This window comes from Apostichopus japonicus, chromosome 1 (assembly GCF_037975245.1).
Source record: "Apostichopus japonicus isolate 1M-3 chromosome 1, ASM3797524v1, whole genome shotgun sequence".
Taxonomy (NCBI): domain Eukaryota; kingdom Metazoa; phylum Echinodermata; class Holothuroidea; order Aspidochirotida; family Stichopodidae; genus Apostichopus; species Apostichopus japonicus.
The window spans coordinates 4,224,048-4,247,744 of NC_092561.1; the positions used below are offsets into that span (position 1 = coordinate 4,224,048).

The 23,697-nt window shown below is 33.7% G+C and overlaps 1 protein-coding gene across 5 annotated transcripts in view; it reads left to right on the plus strand.

Annotated features, from left to right (window-relative positions):
* LOC139959656 (synaptotagmin-6-like) overlaps positions 1–23,697 on the plus strand; it is an 84,788-nt gene that overhangs the window by 34,240 nt on the left and 26,851 nt on the right. Inside the window, exon 1 of one of the 5 annotated variants that reach the window (XM_071957772.1) lies at positions 7,531–7,845. The exons of 2 other annotated variants lie outside the window; for them this stretch is intronic. Coding sequence is in view for 1 of the 3 variants with exons in the window: in XM_071957625.1 (XP_071813726.1) it covers positions 14,958–15,042 (85 nt within the window). In the remaining 2 variants the exon portion in view is untranslated. Of the gene's footprint in view, positions 1–7,530; positions 7,846–14,883; positions 15,047–23,697 lie in introns of those variants that run through there. 2 more of the 5 variants (XM_071957625.1, XM_071957696.1) reach the window with 2 other exon arrangements.

Below are 23,697 nucleotides of genomic sequence, written 5' to 3' on the forward strand. Positions count from 1 at the left end.
TCTCTACCATCATGTATTTAAGTTAAGATTACGAGGAAAATGTATCCTCATCGAAGACAGTTGCTTTGCAAGTAAGACTGGATCTGATTTGTAATCAGACCGATGTTCGTTGTCAGTATAACACAAAGACATATGTGATATCAGTCATATATGTCATTCTAGTAACAGGCGAATGACAACCTAAGTCTGACTCAATTAAAAAAATAGCTAGTTTTTAAATCGCAGACCTGAATGGCCAGTGAGTCATTATTGTGATCACGTGACTTGGTTATCAACAGTGTCAAACTGCTCTCATATGTTTATCTACTTTAGGCTATGGTCTAATCGAAAATTCTCCTCCAGTATAATATCAGCCCCTTCTAACCTCAGAACACTCCATCTCTCTTCAAAAGCTATTGCCTCATTGTCGCAATTATTATGTCCCGACCAACATCATAGTAAAATGGTCAAACAATTTATCGCTCCTGTACTATTATATTCTTCACATTTATAGAAGTATCCTACAACAGAACTCAGACTTTAAAATATGAAATGAAGAATTTATACCTTCAGTTTCTTACTTAAGAAAGCCTTTATATGTAGATTTACATATATGAACGTTGCATACAGCATGAAAGTATTTATGAATTATTATGATGGATTTATGAAGCTAAAATCATGTTACCATGTAAACGAAAGCACCATTCCGGTCAAAATGGACTTCCATTCTTTTGTCTCAATGCTTTTTTCGGGTAATTCTCCTCAGAAATATTAACATGTTGCTAAATGAGTTGTTAACAACGCGAAAGCGTAACATCAAAACGACGGCGCTCGTCACAAATGTTAAGCGAATAAAGATTTAAAAGTGGTGGGGTAGATCCTTTTTTACTTTGGTATATATTTGTTATTAATATCAAAAGCCTGACTGAATTAAATCTTCCCAGCCAAGGAAGTGTTCGACCCACAGTGTGATACACATTGCATTCATACTTCAACATCCCATTAAACTAATCCTCATTCAGTGAAGTCTTTCTTTAGTTGTAATACATTGGTATCGCATCTTTAAAATTTAATCAATGTAAGTATTGACTTATAATATATATCTTCGTAAACTTCTGTTAAAGATGATTAGATTTGCATTAAGTCTTTTTTTTTTTTTTTTTTACTAAACTTTCCATCTTTTTAGACAACAGTTAGAATAAAATCAACGTTATGAGCAGTAACCATAATTGATTTCATCTGGTAAGCGTTGATCATATCGTTTAGTGAGGGCTTGCGAAACGCATTTATAACTCTTTTCGATATCTCATGCCAAAAGTGAACTTTAGGGACATTATACTTATTGCATTCTTTTGTTGAATCTCTTTTGTTTCTTATTAAAGTCGGGCATTTGTTGGTTTGGGTGGGGGAAGTTGAAATAATATCGTTCTTTAGAGAGAGGCAGGGGCTCAGTGTTCGGTGGATACAGCGTTGTCCAGAACGGTCGCTCATGCAACAACCAGTAATGACGTCACCTCATGTGACGCGCATAAAGACAGAGTGTCCGAAACACAATCAATTGACGTATTCAAATTTCACAACTAAAGATAGAATTAAGCATAGAAGTCATAGGTTTGCATATAAACAATAACATATTACTTTGGAAACAGTTAAAAATAACTCGTGAACACGTAACAAAAGCAACTGATTTTATCTACACAGAGAACATCACTATGAATTAATGTTATCTGTTGATGTGAGTATTATACAAAACTTGCACACAAACGCAAAATAAAGCAAAGTAGAGCACTTAATTATATTATCACAACTTTTAAATTGATTACTGTGAAGTGTATCTGATATTTCCAAACACTTGAGTTCTATATCCAGTAACTGTGTTTATCCTATAAATGAAAAGCTTATTACCTCTAGTTGTGTATTCATTTTGTCTTTCCCACAATGTGACCTATACTTCCAGTAATCACAGTCATTCTTTCCATTGAAACAACGAGAGTTCTACGACCTGTAATGATATATTTAATAAATTCCCTTTTCCTTAATGTGAATGATACGAACAATAAATCACTGCAGCTTACCATCTATACAATGTGATTTCTTTTGCCATACCCAGTTACTGATCTATCCTTTCCGATTCAACAAGTTCACAACAGATTATTTTTGGTTCCAGAATCCTTGACATAATCCAGTCGATGGTTCCAATTCGTGAATTTCAATCAAGACAACATCATTTATCTATTTTCTTACTTCCGGGAGTAGTCATAAATAATTCTTGTAGGTCAGTCAATACACAAACAGTCTCAAGATGACCACGGGTGGTCTCTATGCGACAACAGTTGTGTGCGTGTCTGGTAGCAGCAATCAATATTGTAATCTATAAATTACACCTCCTTCATGTTAGCGAGCAATTTACGGACCATCTCCCTAAATTTCCTCAAAAGATTAAATTGCGAAAACAAAAAGACTGCGATCGTATATCAAGCTAGCGATATTTCGATAATCTTGTTATAACCTTCTCTGACATTTTGTTTCCTCCGAGATTAAAAGGTTGTTGCTTGAATTCGAAGACAAACTTAAAGAGTCACAGATATGATATATTAAATGATTCCATTGTCTAAGATTCTGCAAATGACGTCAGAGATATTGGTTGCTGCATCGGATGTCTCCGATAATTTAATCAGATTTTATATAAGCCTCCATTCCACAGGTTTATCAGAAGCAAAAAAAAAAAAACACTGTTTTAGTTTGTTCACTGAAAAATGTGTTCATTTTTATTCTAGTTAATATTTTTTTAATTTAAGCGACAAAATTTTACGACATCAGTTTTATTTGTATTAAGGAGGCTAAACTAGTTTAAAACGAAATCTGAACTTTTCCAATCTTGTTGAAAAGAGTGGAATGTGTAATTAAAGTTAATTGATACAAACTCAAGGACGAATCCGCCTTTGCTCAATTTGATAGACTAGATTAAGATATTTGGCGACTAAACAGCAGTTTTAACAACAGTCGGGTTTCTTTAAATACAAGTAACATGTCATTGTTTAGCCGCATCTGAATTCATTCAAGAAGGACTCCGATCACTGTGCAATATTAAATACTTCCACGATACCATTCAAGCGCCCCCAGTTCTAATACTCGAATGAAAACTATATGTGTTTCAAAGTCTACCTTGAAATGTCTGAGGTAATTGTCGATACAATGATGCTGCTTATAGGCTATTGTACATTTCCATTGTCTTATCTAATTAATTCATTTAGCGCTTTGTTATGATACAACTGATGAATAACTTCCTTAAATTGTAGTCACCCAAAAATAATCGATGCTGATCTTTTGTGAGATGTAATAGAAATATGTGTTTGAAATTGGCTATAGTATTCGAGACGCAAAGTGTAGATTAAGTAGTAGTTTCCCCATCGCTGCCATGTTATTATGAGATACTCTACTCCTTATGAAATACACCTCCTATTTTGAATCATGGGTCAATAAACGTTTAAATGCTTCATGGTTTCCCCAGGTCTTAGAAGCTTTCGTTCCCAGGGTCTATATTACGTCGGGGATTTTAAGGATTTTAGGGCTCTTTTAAAAGCAAGGTTTCAAATTTACTCGTTCGACGTTTCTTTCCTTATAAGGAGCGAACTTATCTTCTAAATAATTCATTTCAAGTTTTGGTTTGAGAGAATTTCAAAATATATTTTGTAGGCTATTATCGGGACGAATGATTTTTCTCAAATTCATGATACTTTTGCACTATTGTTATCAAATTTTGACCTATCATACAAGAAGTGCATGATAAATTCACCTGTGATTTAGTTTATTTAACTTTGAATGGATGACACTTTGGAGAAGAGTGTTCTATATCTCAAGGCAATGAGAGGGCGTTAAGAGACGGACCGGTTGAACACTAAATATATATGCGTAGACGTATAAATATATATATATATATATATATATATATATATATATTTATACGTCTACGCATATATATTTAGTGTTCAACCGGTCCGTCTCTTAACATATATATGTATATATATGTGTATATATATATATATATATTTATACGTCTACGCATATATATTTAGTGTTCAACCGGTCCGTCTCTTTACATATATATGTATATATATGTATATGTATATATATATATATATATATATATATATATATATATATTTATTTATACGTCTACGCATTTATGCATGTAAATGTTACGATTGTGCAAAGAGCAGAATTATCTGGTGGGTTGATCTTTTAATAATTTATTGTATGTCTGTCATACCACCTGCTACACATTCATTGAATGATAGACTATGGGGTGGTGTTATTTATAACTAATATAACGTGGGAGGTTATAGAACAAAATCATTTGGTAGGTTTGATGGAAATAAAGTTAATGATATGAAGTACGAACTGTTCAATTCGTTCAATTAGCAATGAGTGACTGTTTTCGCTACTTAAATGTCAAATAATCATATTTTACAATAAACTAGACAGTTATGGCTACCGATAAAGCGTAAGAGAAATAGTTAAGCTAAAATATGACTTTTAATAAATCATATAACGTAGGTGTATAATTAGTAAGCATGATGTTAATGTTACACTTTGCCTTTATCCCAGGATGGTATATATATATGTCTCATTACATATTTATGAACACATCGGAGCCTTTTACAACAGACAGTACGAATCATTATCATATTTCCGTAGCGCACAAAACCTAATTTTACCTCATTTTGGTATCAATATTTTAGATTTTGTTTTCATTATGACCAGATGTAGAAGGACCAATTCGTTACAACATATTTGATTGCATTTAATCATAGGGAACAAACTGAATGCGACATCTGTTGTTATTGGTATACGTAAGAATATGTTTCTAGTTCTGGTACATTATACACAACATTGTTAATATCATGAAAAATTGATCATAAGAAATACGTACTTAAATGTAATATGAAGAAATTCATAGGTTTTTGTACACTTAGTTAATATATATATATATTTTTTTTTGTGTACAGAGCAAGCAGGATCTCAACAACGTTGGATAAGTAGGGAAGATTTAGAATTAACGAGACAGTAAAGTCATCAAAACACGTGAAATGTTTCTACTTATAGTTTATCATTTTCGATTCGTTCTGCATTTTGAACAACCAGTTGATGTAGTTTCTATGTGTTACAACATTAAAAACACCATTTAATTGTGCAATTACTGCAAATTTCTCTAAAAACAATACAATTCAAAAGGTGAGCTTCCTAAGTACACATTTATAAGAGGAGCTGGAAGTTACTGTCTGTTAAAAACATGTGAATTAGATAGTGAAGTTAAAATAATTTTCGGTTATATGATGGATAAAATGAATGTGTAAAGCAAGCAATGGGGGAGGGAGGGGGGGGGGAGGTTTAAATCCATGAGGACTAATGTGTAGTAGCCTGGACAGGGACAAATAGGCGGTGGATCTCTATCGCCGCAGGGCATATAAAGGTATGCATTTCGCTAATATGATACATACGACTTGTAATCTTACAGTATATAATGCATTTCCTGTCTTGATTGATGGCTATGACGTCATTGTTGCATCCAATCACTTAACAGCGTAGGAAGCATTAAATATTCATATTTTTGCGTACGGTTTTCCTACGGGGGATGTTGTGATATTTGTGACGTGTATAACACTGTCAAGATACATGACATGTGTCTGGCATTGAACTCCGTAAGAAAATAACGTTAAAGTGGAAACAAGCGATCGCTGAAATTATATGTTGACACTGTATTGTAATTTTTCTTTGATTAGTGTGTTAATGAATGCAGAAACTAGACTTTTACGGCAGTAAACCCAGATGGAACGGCAGTCAGAGTCGTGACTGGAGGGACAGAAAGAACGTAATTTTCTATTTAGATCTATATTTTTGTAAATCGATAAGGATTTTTAAACCTAACAGCGGATGCTATGGTAAATTTGACGTTGTTTGATAACACGCGACTGTAACGATGTTATGAACACTCATGATGTAAAGGATACGAGCTATACACTATACCCGTTCCTTCGGTAAATACCTCTTTGTAGATATGGAAAAGTATGCCCCTTCCTTCCAATGTATAATACTACATACGTACAATGTATATGTGTGACATATTGAGACACTATAGGCATTTTTAACTGGCTTCAAACTTCAGTTATCGAAATTGAATTATTGGAGCCAGTGCCTCTGGTTTTGTCATGGTTACGCCAAGCAAGGATATCTTTTCCAAAAATAAAAATAGTCGAAATTATTACTAATTGGACATTCGTTGAAGTTGTAGTCGGTAATTATTACAATGGAAGAGCTTTATAGAAGGCTGCCATGCAACAGCTCCCAGATATTAGTACACTTTACATTCCCATTCGTGTCATTACTGTATTTCCGTACTCATAGCTTGAACAGTCGAATTTCTTTAAATCTTTCCATTTCTGCGTTTTTGATCTGTAGGGTACAGGGAACTCCCCGTGTCGAATGAGAGGTGGTGGTGAATTCTCGTTGTATGCAAGGTGCAGTGCGTTCTGTCAAAAACCACATTCATCACCTCCCCCCCCCCCCCCCAACCCCATTCTCCCGCTCGCCTTCAGCAAATTTAAGATGGTCAAAATGCTCCGGCTGCATAACTCAGGTGGTAGTTAAAGTGCAATATTGAGATCAAAGGTTCGAATCCCAGTCAAATTATGTCTTTGCTCCTTCAAGACCATTGACCCGAATGATACGCAAATCAAGTTTGAGAGGAAAACTTTATATGCACAAAAGCTACTTTCTAAGGAGCCGAATGGTAACATGACAATGTTTTAAGGAAAGCCTCTCATTGATCTACTCTAGACCTTAGGTACACGTATCCGTATATGTTCTTGAAATTGAAATTCAAGGCAATATGGGTGTTGTTTGACGTGAGACATTTTATGCAAAGTCAGAACCTCCGAGTAGAATTTCAAGGTACTTTGAAAGACAGGTATACCTATATTCGTTGCTTGAACCCTCAAGGACCGGTCAGTTTACTCATCAAATGTCACAAGAGTCTGTAAACACGTCACAAGGGCCTCACAACAAGCGCAATAACAAACCAGGAACACTTCATCTCGCCAAGACATCATGTCTATTCTGAATTGTTAGTTTTGAGATTTTTTTTCAAAGCAACATAGATTCATGTTCCAAAATAACTGCAAGTAAAAGACGTTGGCCTCAGCAGCCGCGATTAATAAATGTTTTGATTGAAGTTGCTTTCAAATAATTAACTTTTCGTTTTCGCTGAAAGTAACATTGCAGTTAATAACACTTATGCCGTTCTAAACGCTCATTCCGATCGCTAATGGTAAGAATGTGATGTTAGAAATCTTTTCCTCGATATCGTCGTAACAATACTTATCATACTGCAGCCTGTTGATGTGTTTTCATAATCTATTGATTTATCCATAACCTGTTCTACTCTGTATGTCAATGTTTTCTGCGATCGTTATTTTACCTGAAGCAACGAAACTTCCGCATTCTCTTTCCATAAAAGGAACTACTCATATGGCAGAGTTTATTAGACGCTATGGGGTACTGCCCTAGTAAAGCTTGCCTGCGTACGCTCTCTCTGTGTGTGTGTGGACACGCAATTGTCAGTGATTGCATACTGGGCGTGTGTATGTGGAGTGCTGTTCATTTGGATTGTCTCATTGAAAAAGACCACATGCGGCGTTTTTCCAAACAGAGAGAATACAGACGGATGGAGTGAGTACAATATTCATAAAAGGCTATATTAGGTGTGAATTGACTCACTTTGGCTGAAATCGGGAAACAGTGATTATCTGGCTAGACCTAACCTTGTGGGAAGTCCAAGTCACTAACGTAGATGTATTCCTGACTTCGGTAAGTGCTGGTTTATCCATTAAAGGCGCAGTATTATGTTAGCGTGCATGTGTGGAGTGAGGACGTTTGGTTACTAGTAATTATCCATACTGAATTATTAACGATGATGCATCATTTGTTTGACGTATGTAACCAATGATGCTCGCCCAATTTCACAAGACAAGCATGGTTGTGCTACTCTGATTCTATATATAGTTAGTAACAATATATTTAGTACATCATTGCTTTATATTTCGCAAATGGTTCATGGAGAACAATTTCACAATTGTCCCGGGGATGTGTGGAATTGGATCTCCCGCCATCTACTATGCAAGTAACTTGCACATTTACTCGAAGATGCTTCACGTAACTTGTATGCCTTTGTACTGAAATGCTATTATAGCCTATGTATTATTCATGTTTGTTTAAGGTAAAAGATCCGTCCTGTGAAAACTCCTTTTCGATTTTGCAACTTGAAGGTTTATACTTGAAGATTAAATTTGGTCGTTACTGATATGTACACAACAGCGTACAGTGGTGAGATGAAACCTTATAGGTGTGAATCATAGGATATAAGAACTTATAACCTGTTCTATGGTGTGAATCATAATCAGTATATTGCTTCTTCGGCAGTATTTTGTATTTGTCAATGCACAACGAGGGAAGCTGTCCCAGTCCGTATAAGTTGTTAAGCAGCTAGCAGGTTAACGTCATTTATTCACAGCAGCTAGTCAGAAGAAGAACAATAAGTATACATATATATATTTATATATATATATATATATATATACTAGTATTTGCATGAATTATTGAAGAGTCGGCTAACTGGTTTAGTTTTTACTTACTGAGTTCTGAACACTATATTCGCAGAATCCCTTCTAACGTTATATCGGTATCTACATGTTAAGCGAGTTTTGTCTAATTGACTTCCTGTGATGTCAGGATTTAGAGAGATTAACTTAACATGCTTCACCTTGAAAATAAGAGAGAGAGCGTTCAAAAGAAAACACTTGTCAAGAAATTAAAATATGGAAAGTATATAAACGTGAATGCATTGCCAAGGACGCTACAATAACGTAAGTATTATATTGGGAGGTAAATAACAAAAAGTAATGAATATGTTATGGTTTTTATCTTTGAGTGAAGTATACTATTGCTGTGAAACGTTCCTGATAATGGCAAATCATAAAATTCGATTAGTTTATGTCAAGTCTGCATCAAATTCATAATCTGCATCAGAAAAGAACCACTGGTCAACTTGAGACACTTATTGGCAAATATTTCTCATCCGATGAAAAAAAAAATTGTTTTTCATTGGAAATGATTTCATCAAAGATTTAGTCAATTTAGTTAACATCTATTATAATTGTCGATTGGCAATTCCTTTCTTTACTGACATTCAAAAGTTACTTTGGCTATATTTTAGAAGTAACTCCCCTGCACGAAAACACCCACACCCACACCCACACCCACAAAAAAAACAGACATAAGTTATACACCCACATCTCAAAAAGTTTAGAGACTCCCTCGTCTACATTGTTGTTAAAACGGTCAATATATTCATGTTTGATGTGGATGCTCGTCATATCTAGGGCTGCATAATTGCCTGCTGTAGCTTACACATTAACATACGAAACATGAATCCTATAAGTGTCATGAATATGGGTACTTTCATTTAACAGTGCCTTGTTTAATTATATATCATCCCTTCTTTGAAGCAGAACATTTTATGTCTACAGAATCGAAACCGAGCACAAAACTGTGGCACTCAGACGTTTTGGTCTTTATGGAGATAATTATTTCGTGACTAAAAGTGTCGTATTTGCTTACTTTTGTGGAATATTTAATCGCTTTCCTTCAAGCCCCCCCCCCCCCCTTCTCCTCTCTTCTTCGACTGAGTCTCGTCTGGAGCTGCATTGTTGATGACAATTTTTCTTTCTAGCCGAGTAGCTTTAATTTACATAAATAGTTTTATCACTTGAATATGAGACTAAGTAACAACTGGACCAAAGGTCGTGTAAAATACCTAGAATTATGGATAGTCGGCCCCCATTTAAACGGATATGTCCACACAAGTATAGGACTTGATATGTTTCTCTGAGATAAAACATATGCAATTACACATGTGTTGAAACACAAGCTAAATGTATAGATTGTATTTTGTACATAATTGTATATAGGACTATTTAAGACCTCAGATGTTTCGTTTTCAATGTTTGTGTACATTATTACCTATAATTTAAAGGTTCTGCGTTTGTAAAAGTTAACGTTAGTAAATGTTCCTTGTCTCTTCAAACATGATTTGGTTAAAGTCATTGTGAACATTAATAACTGATAATGCTGTAGTGATAAAGAACATATGAATTTTGTTCAACAGTCCATCCATTATTGGAATTAAGAATATTAAATAAATATAATCTCTCTGTACATCTATCACTTCCCATGAAGTATCTTTATCTCTTGAGGGAAAGTAAGGTTGCTTAAGTAATAGGTGGTCTAATTTGCATATAGCTCAGAATCTAGATAATATTGCTCTGCTCTCGTATAGTCAAGACGTAAACAGAAGTTTACTCAAAGTACAAATTCGTAATAAGATACTAATAGCTACTAGTAGAAACAACCAATATAATGTGTACTTCGTAAGAAGATACTAGTAGAAACAGCCAATATAATGTGTATTTCGTAAGGAGATACTAGTAGAAACAGCCAAAATAATGTGTATTTCGTAAGGAGATTCTAGTAGATACTAGTAGAAACAACCAATATGATGTGTTTATTTCGTAAGAAGATTCTAGTAGATACTAGTAGAAACAGCCAATATAATGTGTATTTCGTAAGGAGATTCTAGTAGATACTAGTAGAAACAACCAATATAATGTGTTTATTTCGTAAGAAGATACTAGTAGATACTAGAAGAAACAACCAATAGGCTATATAATGTGCCTGCAAGATGTAATTATTTCTGAACATAAATGAAACATAAACATTCCCTATTTACTAATTTGTTTCAGCATATTACAGTTTGGGAGCATGCATAATAAATTCATTTTGAAAGGGCTTCCATATCAATTTTTTTTCGAAAAGATATCAGCGATTAATATTGTGTTAATCGTTCTTTGAAGCTCACTTAAATATCTTTCTTTCCTCTTTTCTTAAAATATTGGATAAAAAGTAAAAAGTAAAAACACACAAACACATACCTTTTTATGAAAACTGTTTGGTACAGGCTACTTTCTAAGGCTTATATGTTTATTTTTAACTTAGCTAATATTTAGAAGAGGCTCTGGATTACAGACGTCTTACCTTCTTTCATTTCTCAAGTCACCTGTACTTTGTCTTAGTTTAACTGGTCAAATATATTTTGTCAATTTGATTTTAGTCACAGATCCGTGATACTGAAGCACTCTGACTAATTGAGTTACTGTCAATTCTAAAATCATTCATGCAGAAAATCTGACAAGATGTTATCGCGTGTTACTTATTGATATATTGTGTAAATGTAAATCCCGTCGGATTTCAAACATGAAACTGTTCAAGATGTTTACATCACTTATAACACATGATGACATCACGTTAGGTATTATACTTTTGAAATATTCAATCGAGTTTGTCACAGAAAGACAACTTCTTTTAAGTTCACGTTTGGATTTAAAGATGACCTACAACCTACATTTAGTGTAGTATTGGGACATATATCACAGTTATTTGAGGTTAAGACTATTTTTTAGAACAATCGCTGTTTTCTGAAAAGAAAACTTGTATTTACATTGCAATATTGTTGTTGCATTGGTTGTAAGGTATGATGAAGTTAAATGCTCTGACGTCATATATCAAATTAATTATAATATTACTTAATAATCATTATTATTATTAATAATAATATTACTATACTAGAATAATGTTAATGCTATTATACATGTAACATTACTACCAATAAAACTTAACGAACCGATAGTTAAAGTTGTTGTCCACATTAAGCAGATATATCAATATGTGAGTTCGACCAGCTATTGAATATTCATTATTCGATAACCTTTACTGAAACAACTAGCCAAATATCTGCCTGCACATGAGTGGTCCCACTAACTAGCACTAAGAGAGACCAAGGCTCCTCAATCGATTAAATGGTTTGGAAAATTGAATAAAATTATACTCCCTCTCTTCCTCTTTCCCTTTGGTTTTCATGCTCTTTGTTTTATTTTATTTTCTTGGAGTGAAATGAATTGGAAAAATGCGTAACCTATATATAACGGAAACACTTCAGGCATTATACGTACGTTGGCAAATGATAAAAACAACTTTATCAACTCTCATAAACCATGTGATGTGACCTGCTTTTGATACCAGGACTGTTGCCATCATATGAAGGAAATTAGTTTAACTTATTCAAATATCTTTATAGGGCAACAATTATGAACTGCATATATGAAACTTCCGTACTTTGTGAATATATGAGTGAATTCAAATCGAGTTTCTAGTGTTTTTTACATCATGTTGTTTGCATTTTGAACGAAGAAAATGTGTTAAACCTTGAATCAAATTGTTCCTCGTTTTTAATATGTGCAGTGCTTTTCGAGTATTTATCGACGATGAGGAACCAAAACTAAAGTTTTGGAACATCGGAATACACAGTCTAGATACAGGGAGGTCGAACGCAAGGTCGGGCCTCTGGTACAATGACGTCACAGTGCCCATTTTTGCTTTCTTCACTTTCCCTTCAGTTTATTATGCAAATGAAAATATACTATTTTGTCCTATTTTTTTCTGGTCCCTCTGTATTTCCCGGCCCTCTTATTGAACCCGGGCGCCAGGGATGTTGCTCCGTGAATAGCCAGGCCTGCATAGAGGTTACTGCCTTCTCGATCAGTTACATAACACTGTGATAATATACAATAAACCACGTATTTAAGCCCATATATGTGAGGTGCAAATCCGTTTGGTTAGAAACGTGAGTATAGAAAGAAAACATTGTTTGAGCAAATAATTAACCACGACAGGATAAACTTCTCCTTCAAGAGAACGCTTGAGCCAAAGAGAGTAGTATCATCATCATCATCATCCAAGAGAACACAGGAACCGTTTCTGGGTGAAATAGCTTGACAGTACTACCGCGATGGTTCATGCAAGTCTTAGGGGCTTTGCACTAACACAATACTGGTGTCAATGACAATTACTAGACAGAAGGCATGTACCCATGATGATTGATTCTCCAGTAGATCTCGAAGCAGAGGATTGTCAGAAGAGAGAACTGTTCACATTAATCTTATATGAGATAGACGGCGCGTATTGCAATTGAAATAAACTATTTTCAGTAACCTTTATCTACTTCAGAAACACTTGAAAACTGGAACGTTAGTACGTAATTACATGTAGAATGAAAATATACAGTAAAAGGTACTTTAAAAAAGTTATTGAGTTCGTTACAATTTAAGCTGCAAGTTTTAATTTAGATGGAGTTTATTATCGGTGTTTTAATCACTGTTTATGAGCTGTTCAAGACATGTGATTGATATGTTATTATCATCAACGATGTGTGATATTTATATCTTTAGATGCATGTTACTTTTGTCTTTGTTACATTCATGTTATCGTGTACCGTCTTACTGTTTATAATTACGGTATTTCGTGGTTTAAATCCTCACGGAAAGAAGATCAATTTCTTGGTCAAATGATCAATTCTTTTTGCTGTTGCTAGTTTCTTCTTTCTTTTTAAGTTGAAAGTTCACCTTAGAGATCTCGATAACAGTTGTCAGTCGCACCTTACTTGTTCAAAACAGTCTATCGACAAACAAGATATGCTTATGTAGGCTGCACCCGATACTCATAACTGGTAGAAAAACTACTGTTCATGTCATGTAACACATGTGTTACCGTGTTACGAACACAAAGTAGTAATTACTGAAGCACGGTTGTGGGACATGAACAGTACTTGCTGTATCAACCATATAGTGCGAGCTCATTAATACGCTGTTCTAAAATGAAGTATCTAGTCGTTTTATGTTATAAGTAGGCCTATGAATATACCCGAACATGGCCTTTCTTCCTTCTCGGCATGAGGAATTGACATAATTTAAAGAGTCTCGTGAACTGGAATCAAGCGGTACCGTACCTCCTTTAATTCATGTTGTAGGCATTCTCATCTTCATAGACTCCTTGTCCAGTCGCGCAGTTGTTTGTCTTACATGGGCAAAAGTTAACAGCTTTGCAGTTGTTACAGTGCCACCTGTAACACATGTTACCGTGTTACGAACACAAAGAAGTAATTACTAATGTACGGTTGTGGGACATGAACAGTAGCTACTGTACCAGCTATAAATATCAACTGGTTTGTAAGACATGAATTCATGCAGTAATTGGAAAGATAAATGGCTCGTGAAATTAAATTGTATAATCGAGAGGGTATATATATTTTATGCACGTTGGTTAAATTACTTGTTGAAAGTAGTTTTATCATACATTCTGTAAGGAGAAAATATGATATATAACGAATGAATGTTTATCCCTATTTTGAAGGCTGCTAATGTGTTTTCCTCTTGTACAGACGTACACTCATAACAACTGTCATTGCAATCGTATAACTAACGTTATTAGTGTGCTGGTACCTTTTATAGTACACTGGTCACTAATCAGACAGGGTCATTTGAAATGTTAATGATTAAATTACATTGGACATTCAATGAGTAAAACTAGATAAGATAACCCACGTATCTATAATAACATCTAAATAGCGCCTAATAAACTCCTAATTTTACTAGCATGCAGCTTCACATCATTTGAATTCTCAAGTTGTCATTTCACAAACTGGAAAAGTTTAGCCTGCATAAAAGCACCCATACAAGGACAATGAACTCATTGTCAACTTAACAACAACGCAAGCCAGAAGTTAATTTCAGAAATAATTACTCAATGAGATTATTCTACCACATGTCCCTCGCAAACCTTGTTATCATGCAAATTATGAACGCTCCACTTGCCAATCCGGCGTTCCACAAAATCGAGCAAGCCACCAACCAAGGCAATATATAAGGAATGCAATTTATCAAGAATATTAACTGTGTAGTAAGGTGATAAAGATACGTGACAGACCAGTGGCGCTCAACAGCCAACCATGCTATGGAAGTTAATAGACCTACATGAACTTACGATATTGCATGTATGTGTTTCAAAAGATCCATTTTGAAGACTACGCGGAGGTTACAACCTGTACAATAGACAGTAGTGCGTGAGTTGTTTATCAAAAATACATATTATCATATGTTAGTGTTATTGCTAAGATTATTTCATATATGATACGTCATCTTACTCTTCGTGCTCTCTATTAAATTATGTCGTTTCCATTAAATTTGAATGTGCCAATAGTAAATATGCAAAACACTATTGTGTATTTGGCATATTCGACGTTTCGTTATTGTAATAAGATATAACAACGCTACTAAATCTTTGGCACTTTCCAGTCCACTGCAAAATATAGGCCTAAATCCTTTATACGAAACTGTTAAACGATGGTAGCAATTTTATCTTCAACTTGTCCAGGGTTCATGTGTCTGCAGTCATGACGACCTGTGACTCTTTTGATGTTATGTTAAACATAAAATTCACAAATTATATTATAAATTATGCCTTCAACATAGTATGGCATGATAGAACAGTAATAGCATACTGCATCATATATTTGTTTATGCTACCTATTACGTATTTGTTTATGCTACCTACTACGTATTTTTACCTATCATGCACATTACGTATTATATATTTACACTGATTATCTATACTTTCGGCCAATATCATATCTATAAGGTAATTCATGATAATGGTTGACTCCCTTAAGATTATACTATCTTCAGTTCTATATATGAGCTCACATCAGCAAAAAGAACACATATGTTTGTTGAATTCTTAAAAGAGACTATTTAATCGATTTTGGTTCATAACTTACATAAATTTAAAGGATTGTTATACATTCCTTTGATATTGTTTGCATTGCACGTATTGCTATATAAACGTTCATTAGCTATTACTAATATTACAATAGTATCACGCTCATAGAATATTGGAATGAAATGAATATTCGTTGGTCCTTGAAACCACATCCTCTATTCGACACTCAAGTATATGTGATATATGAATGATCAGTACGGCTTGGACTTTACCGCTTGCAAAATAACTTTGTCGCTTTGGATGAATATCAATCTATGAGAAATTGTCCATAAGAATACATAACAACTATCTGACTACTTGAGAAATTGTACACACTACACAGGAATGCAATATTGAAGATAGCTGAAGCACTGGACTTATATATATATATATATCTCACCTATGAAGAAGCTAACAACAGGGAAATGCTCTGCTTTCACATATTCTTTGCAAACTTTATACTTACATATGCGAATATAAGATATCTAAAAATGTTTTAATTTATATCTGCAAAGTAGCATTTTTATTTGAAAATCTCAAAGGTGCCCTGGACATGAATGTTTGGTTTGAACAGTTTACGATGTTGACAGATATTTAATATAGGCATATAAGAACTTTTGAGACACAATAAGTGAATTCGAATGCATAACTTTGCGTGTGACATGTTAATTTAATTCTATTTGTACATGTTGGAAGCCGCGGAACTACGATGATAACGAGGTGATCATTAAGTAGTACAAATATTTACAGTTTATAATTTAGATTAATTTGAAAACATTAATTGTTTACTAAAATGTCTCCTAAGCTTTTGAACCGATTTGAACCGAGTTCTTCTCTTGACACGATCCTTGAAATAGCTACAAAACTATAAAAAAAAAAAAAAAAATAATAGACTGCTGTAAAACCTTCCTTTTTAAAATGAAAATTTGTGTGCAATTAAAGTTGCATTTGATAAGCTTTAATATTGGTCTAAACCGCAGTTCTATCCGTTTCCACCGTCGGATGCCAAATACCTCATATTTCATCTTCTGAGATTACTTTGATATCTAGATCTGCCTCCTTTGACTTCGCTTAGATTATTCCTCTATTTCCGTAGCACTGGAAACCAAAGTCCATATATTGTTACATTCAAAATGTTCCTTCGATTCCACAAGGCTTGTCTCTGATGTCACTTTGATATCTTAGATGATTCAAGAAAAGAGAAATATGACCATCAATAAAAATCCAATAATTTCACAATATTTAGACGTCTGATGCTTTGGTGGGCATCTTTTACGTTGCTGTCGAGAGTGCTGCTTTATAACGTATATTTGGCTCAGGTGAACTCAATATTTTGTCAATTTTTAAGGAAACGGACTGATAATGCAAGTTTTTTTTATTAAATGTGTAACAATTCTTTTGACAGCTCAGATCATCTCATTAAGATGTATTAACATTAACATTAATGTATTTACATACAGCCTAGACTAACCAATATTTGCTACTAAATTTGCTACAATTTGCTTTATTGTGAATCAGTACACTCGGATTCAAGATTATGAAATGTGCATTTCGTTCATAACCTGTATAAATGTCTCAATTGTATACCAACACATTTATTAAATACATCAAGTGTACACCCATACACATGTATCAAATAGATCGATTGTATACCAACATATTTATTGAATTGGATCAATTGTATACCTACATATTTATAAGAATGGATCAAGTGTACACCTACACATATGTATCAAATGGTTCAATTGCATACCTACACATGTCAACTGGATCAATTTATACCTATAAATGTATTAAATACATCAATTGTACACCTTTACACTGGTATCAAGTGGATCATATCAGTGGATCACCTACACATGTATTAGGTTCATCAATTGTGAACCTATACATGTATAAAATGGATCAATTGTTTACCTAAAAGTGTATTAAATACATCAATGGTGTACCTACAGATCTATTAAATACATCAATTGTATACCTACACATGTATCAAATGGATCAATCGTATACCTATACATATGTATTAATTGCATCCATGGTTACCTACAAATGTATTAAATCCATCGATTGTATGCCTACATATTTATTAAGTACATCAATTGTATACCCACAGATGTATTAAATGGATCAGTTGTATACCTACAATTGTATGAAAAAAAAATCAATTGTATACATACAATTGTATGAAAAAAATCAATTGTATACCTACACATGTATCAAATGGATCAATCTTATACCTACATATTTATTAATTGCATCCACGGTTACCTACATATGTATTAAGTACATATATTGTATACCTACAGATGTATTACATTGATCAGTTGTATACCTAAAATGTATTAAATGCATTGATTGTATACCTACATATATATTAAGTACATCAATTGTATACCTACAGATGTATTACATTAATTAGTTGTATACCTACAAAAATATTAAATACATTGATTGTATACCTACAGATGTATTAAATGGATTAGTCGTATACCTACATATGTATTAATGGTATAAATGGTGTACTTACATATGTATTAACTACATCAATTGTTTACCTACATATGTATCAAATGGATCAATTGTATACCTACAAATGTGTTGAATCCATCGATTGAATGCATGCATATGTATTAAGTACATCAACTGTTTACCTACAGCTGTATTAAATGGATCAGATGTATACCTGCAAATGTATTTAATACATTGATTGTATACCTACACATGTATACCGATATTGAGGATACATGAATTGCATTAATAATAACAGATTCATCAATTGTATCAAATACAGCTAAATTATGATAGATCAATATCATTTTACATATTAATTCAATTCATCATTTAAATTGAGCCCATTGCTTGCATCAAATAAGTCACTTTTAAGGTAAAATACTAATGATTTAGCATTAAGTGCGACCATTCCTACTGTTTCGGTAACCATATATTAATGTCAACGTAACATATATGCAGTTGAATTTAATTTATGAATCCATATTATCTTCGTCATTTATCGCTGACTGAAGCAGGCAAAATCCTTTTCCAGAAGTTGTTTTCAACCATTTCCCATGGAGAAGAAAAGAAAGTATGTATTTGATAAAACAGCTCCTGGGAAAACACATTCACTCAAGCTAAATAATCCGCGTAGGAATAATTTTGTCATTTCTACCCTTTATTTATTTTTTGCCTGTGAAGAGATCCATGGTTCATTGTGAAGTCTTGCGAAATTATCACATTAGTCTCCCCGTATATAATAAGGTTTTTCCATAAATCGTGCCTCTTGCTTTGTCGATACTAAGCACCTTTCTGTTTTCCTGTTGGCTGTCAATTATCTTTCGTAATTTAGTTCGCTTGTCGTCTAGTCCCTCTAAGGAACTTCGCAACATAGAGTTAATATGGTGGTTGGCAACGCCAGAAAGAGGTCACTTTGAAAATGACTTAGAATGTTGGTGAGATTGTTGCAGAATTAAGCCATCAACTTATTCCATTCACCTCCAACTTTGGTCGTGGATTTGCAGCCATACAATATGCAACCATTATTTCTCCTGTGTAAATCAAACGCATCAATTTTATACTAGTAACGCGTGAATTCTCACCCAGTGTGAAGTCGGATTGATTTCGTATGGACGTCTTGGGACATAAGTGTTCTGGGTGCGCTACCACAGTCTTTAATATATATATCTAATAACTCCGATTATCTATTCATAAGGTCACATCTATACGATAGTATAGTTCTACGATTAACACGATACATTATATACTAATCCGGTGACTATATAAATATATATATATATATATACATATATATATATATATATATATATATATATAGATATCGATATCGATATAGATATAGATATAGATAAAGATATAGATATAGATATATATATATACATATATATATATTAACATATATATATATATATTTATATATATATATATGTATATATATATATATATATATATATTTATACATAAATCTTACTATTTTCTTATGTTTGTTTCGAAAAAGAGATCACACCTGTGTTATTTGTAGCATCAATAATTCAATACTTATATTTTCTAAGAAATGAAAACATCATCAGACGGACTATACTGTTCACCTTCCACACTAAACTTCAAATAATGAAGCCCCAAATTCAGCTTGCCTCTCCTAATACATCAAAACTTAGTTCTCATATTGATCAATAAAGCGTTGGCCTTATCAGTTGTAATCATCGCGTGAGGCCCTGCATTGATGTATATCTTATGACAGATAGTCTCAAACTGTCGAATGGAAAGGCCTTTCAATGGTTATCTCAATACTACTGTGAACTCCTTTTTCAGTTCTTCATCTGTTGCAACATCTGTAAGACCTTTAGCAGCCTTCTTAAACCAAACAGGATGAATCCGAACAAATATACATAGGATAACCCTCATAATGAATATTGTCTACTATTGTTCAAAGGGTTGATGGTAACTCAATCGACCTGTAGACCGTGCAAGAACAAAAAAAAAAAAAATAATGAAAGATTAACTGGACACATTAATATTTATCTTCGGGCAATACTTTCCTTTTGTCTTCTTGACCTGTAGGGATCTCGTGATCAGAGCAGTGATATTAAAATGTTTAATTAACGATGTAGAGTATTGTAATGTTACATTAGCGAGAAAAAGACTCTACTCTTAGTATAGGTGAGTCTTCTTTTAATGTCTTTAGAAGGAAATTTGTAATACGCAAAATTTAATCCTAAACCATTTCTGTCTTGCGTTTGTTATCGTATGGCTGCTTGCTATGTCGATTTATTCATTTGAATAAATGACAATAATCATTGCAAACTGCACAACGCCAATACAATCTGGTTGAAGTTAAACATTAATGTACTTTCCTTATCGTGCTGAAATTCAATCAGAATAATACCTCACTAAAACAGACATGTCTGTCGGGAGTATCATGTACTTTAACGAATTCATCGATCTGCCAATACAGTTAATAACCTTAGTTAATAATCTCTTTCTATATATGGCACTTTTCGTCGGTTGTGACTCACATTATGATATCTGCTATATATATATATGCACGATGAACTCCTTAATGTAGGTATTGCACGACCTACTATACCCAGCGTGTCTATATACGAATGCACACGGATTCAGATTTAATTAGTTTTGCCCATCAAATGTATTGCTGTGAAGGCAAATATAAAAAGTCGGCGTCTAAATTCGCTTATTAATTTCTATATTACGTAAATATTTAAACATATTGAATCCCCCAAGGGAGATTGGAAAACCCGTTTCAACAATTTTCTCATAGGCCTAAAATGAAATGTTAATGTGCAAAAGCTTAACATTGAAAGTGTTTTCAATTAATTAGAGATTTATCTGCACATTTACCAACATGGACAGTGTAACTTCTTTATTTATTGCACAGGGAGAATCATTATTCAATTATAATTTCATAAAATTTCTCTTAAAATAGGAAATGATATTACAGAACATTGAAAGTGAGTTCATCTGTTGTGATTTACAATAAATCATGGTAATATTTCTACCGACCTTCAAAGTGAATGACTTCATGTTGTTCGTGTATCATTTTCAACAAAAGAATGGTTTCTTTTTATGTCGATCACAACCTCAAAGATATATAAAGTTGAGAAATTGATGTTGTGAACCCAAATTTGAATCTCTCAGCCTTGCCTGGATGTCTGTGAAATCAGTTACACCCTCGGCATGAAATGACACCCAGGATTGCGTACTTCGTACACCTTACGCGATGTAACCTTCAGTCAGTGCGTGATTCTGATAACTCCCTTTAACAGCTTGCGCTGATTTCAAACCATTGAATTGTTTTTATAGCAATTCGTCTCAGCAGCTCGTATGTTATCATAGCTATGGCTGTCATACGAATCCATCCATTGGATTACTAGGAATGTTTGCATGACCTCGTTGGGACTATTAGTGTATGTATTAACCACACATAGCATTCAATCTAATTCGGCATTCAATTCATCGATTTATGTCATAAGAAACGAAATGATGTTTGATGATCACAAACAATGAAGCAGACCCATTAAACTGTCTAGAAACATATGTTACCTGTTAGGCAAACTGTTGACGCTTTCTAAAATGTGGTATTGAGTAAGAATATTAATGGGAAATAAAATATAATGTTGACAAGAAAAAAACGTTCATGAATTTCTTGTCACCGTCTCTTGAAGTACCTTCCATTTACACCCACTTTTGTTATCAATGCAATCTGCTCAATAATTTTGATATGAGGGCGACCGCGAGTGTTATATTGCGATGCCATCTAGTCGTCGTGATCCAGCAGTTTTGTTAATAAAAATGGGTAAAATTGTATGTTTTGATGAGGCGAGTTAGTTCAATCTTTGCTGTTATTTTCGAGAAACAATATATCCAGTAAAAAAAAAAAAAAAAAAAACCAAGAGATTCTCCTACATATGGTTCATTATCTAGCGCCTTTCAGAGCCTCTCAAGTTAAAGTAACCATGGTAACAAATGACGCACGTCAGGCCAGGTCGTTATGACAACGTCAAATGGTTGCCTTGTAAAAAATCAGGGGTTTAATTTGTGATTAAGTGCAATATCAAAGCAAAACATTTGAAATTTCTTGCTAGGATAGAAAAGTATCCTTTTTCTTTGACCATTTCTGAGAAGAGTTGCCGCCGAAGCGTATTTCACCGAGAGATAAGCTTTCATCCTAGTTGATGACACCTGGTAATGTTGTAGTTGGATCAGGCTGATACTATTAAAGCAATTACACGTTGATGTATTGGGGTATTACTTCTTTTTTTATCTCTTGACGATTGTAAGCAAACAAATTCGAGAATGAAACTGCCGTGTCTTGCATCATTCAATAAAGGAAAGACCAAATAATTCTACTGAAAAACAAATTAATGTCTGTGTGGTTTCACATCACCTGACTATCCAAATAACATTACCGTAAATTTCAAATGATATCTCATAAAAGCATGTCCGAAGTCTAGATTTGTCTTGTACTTACAGACAGTTAAAAGTAGCTTCTTAAAGTATCGGAGGGTGTATCTATTGTCTTGATGACGTCACTATTTGTTTTAAGTGACGGTTAGTGGGGGCTTGTTGGATCATTTGATTTTTTTGTCTCCAAATGTTAATAATTTAATGTGTAATGTTGCTGTTACGTTCATCGTCTAAGATAACAATAAATGACACGTTATATCCCTGGTACATACACAATTAATATAATCATGAGAAACACATACCGATTGCTCAACATACATACCCCGGTCATTATGACGTACGAGCAGTCAGAATTGAAACATGAACATGAAACATTAGACTTGCAACATACCTCAAACATTCTGACGTACGTATGTTCATACCAATATCACATAGTGTTACGGTGTATTCATTCATATTGAAATTCATAAACATAAACTATTTGGACCGTTGACTCATATCATTAATTAAATATGTATTTTGTTTTTTTTACCCGTGAATAAACGTCTTTACCAATTACAAGTATTTCTGCAAAGTCAGGGCAGATTTAATTATAGCCTATAGCAACTAATATCGAGTGTCGAGACAAATGTTTCTGTGTTTAATCGCGTTAAATATCATTATTTACACATGAATGTAAAGGTCATATTATGTTTTATTCCCTTACAACCATGACAAAATTCAATTTAAAAGCTAGGCTCATGCGAGATATTGTGTTGGTTGTTCTACATTATCATCAGTGTAATGGTAAATGTTATCTTCTCGTCTTTTCCTCAACTCCGCCAACAAATTGACTCTCGTACAAGCCGGACACGTGATCTACATTTTGATTTTTTATATCTACAACATGTAATAACACAGAGTAGTAGATTGTACAGAGTCGATGCGCCATTCGAAATTAGTCTTTGAATTTCTGCCACGTGTGTGGCTATAACTTTAACAGATGAGAGGATAATATTTCAATGTTAGTTGCCATGG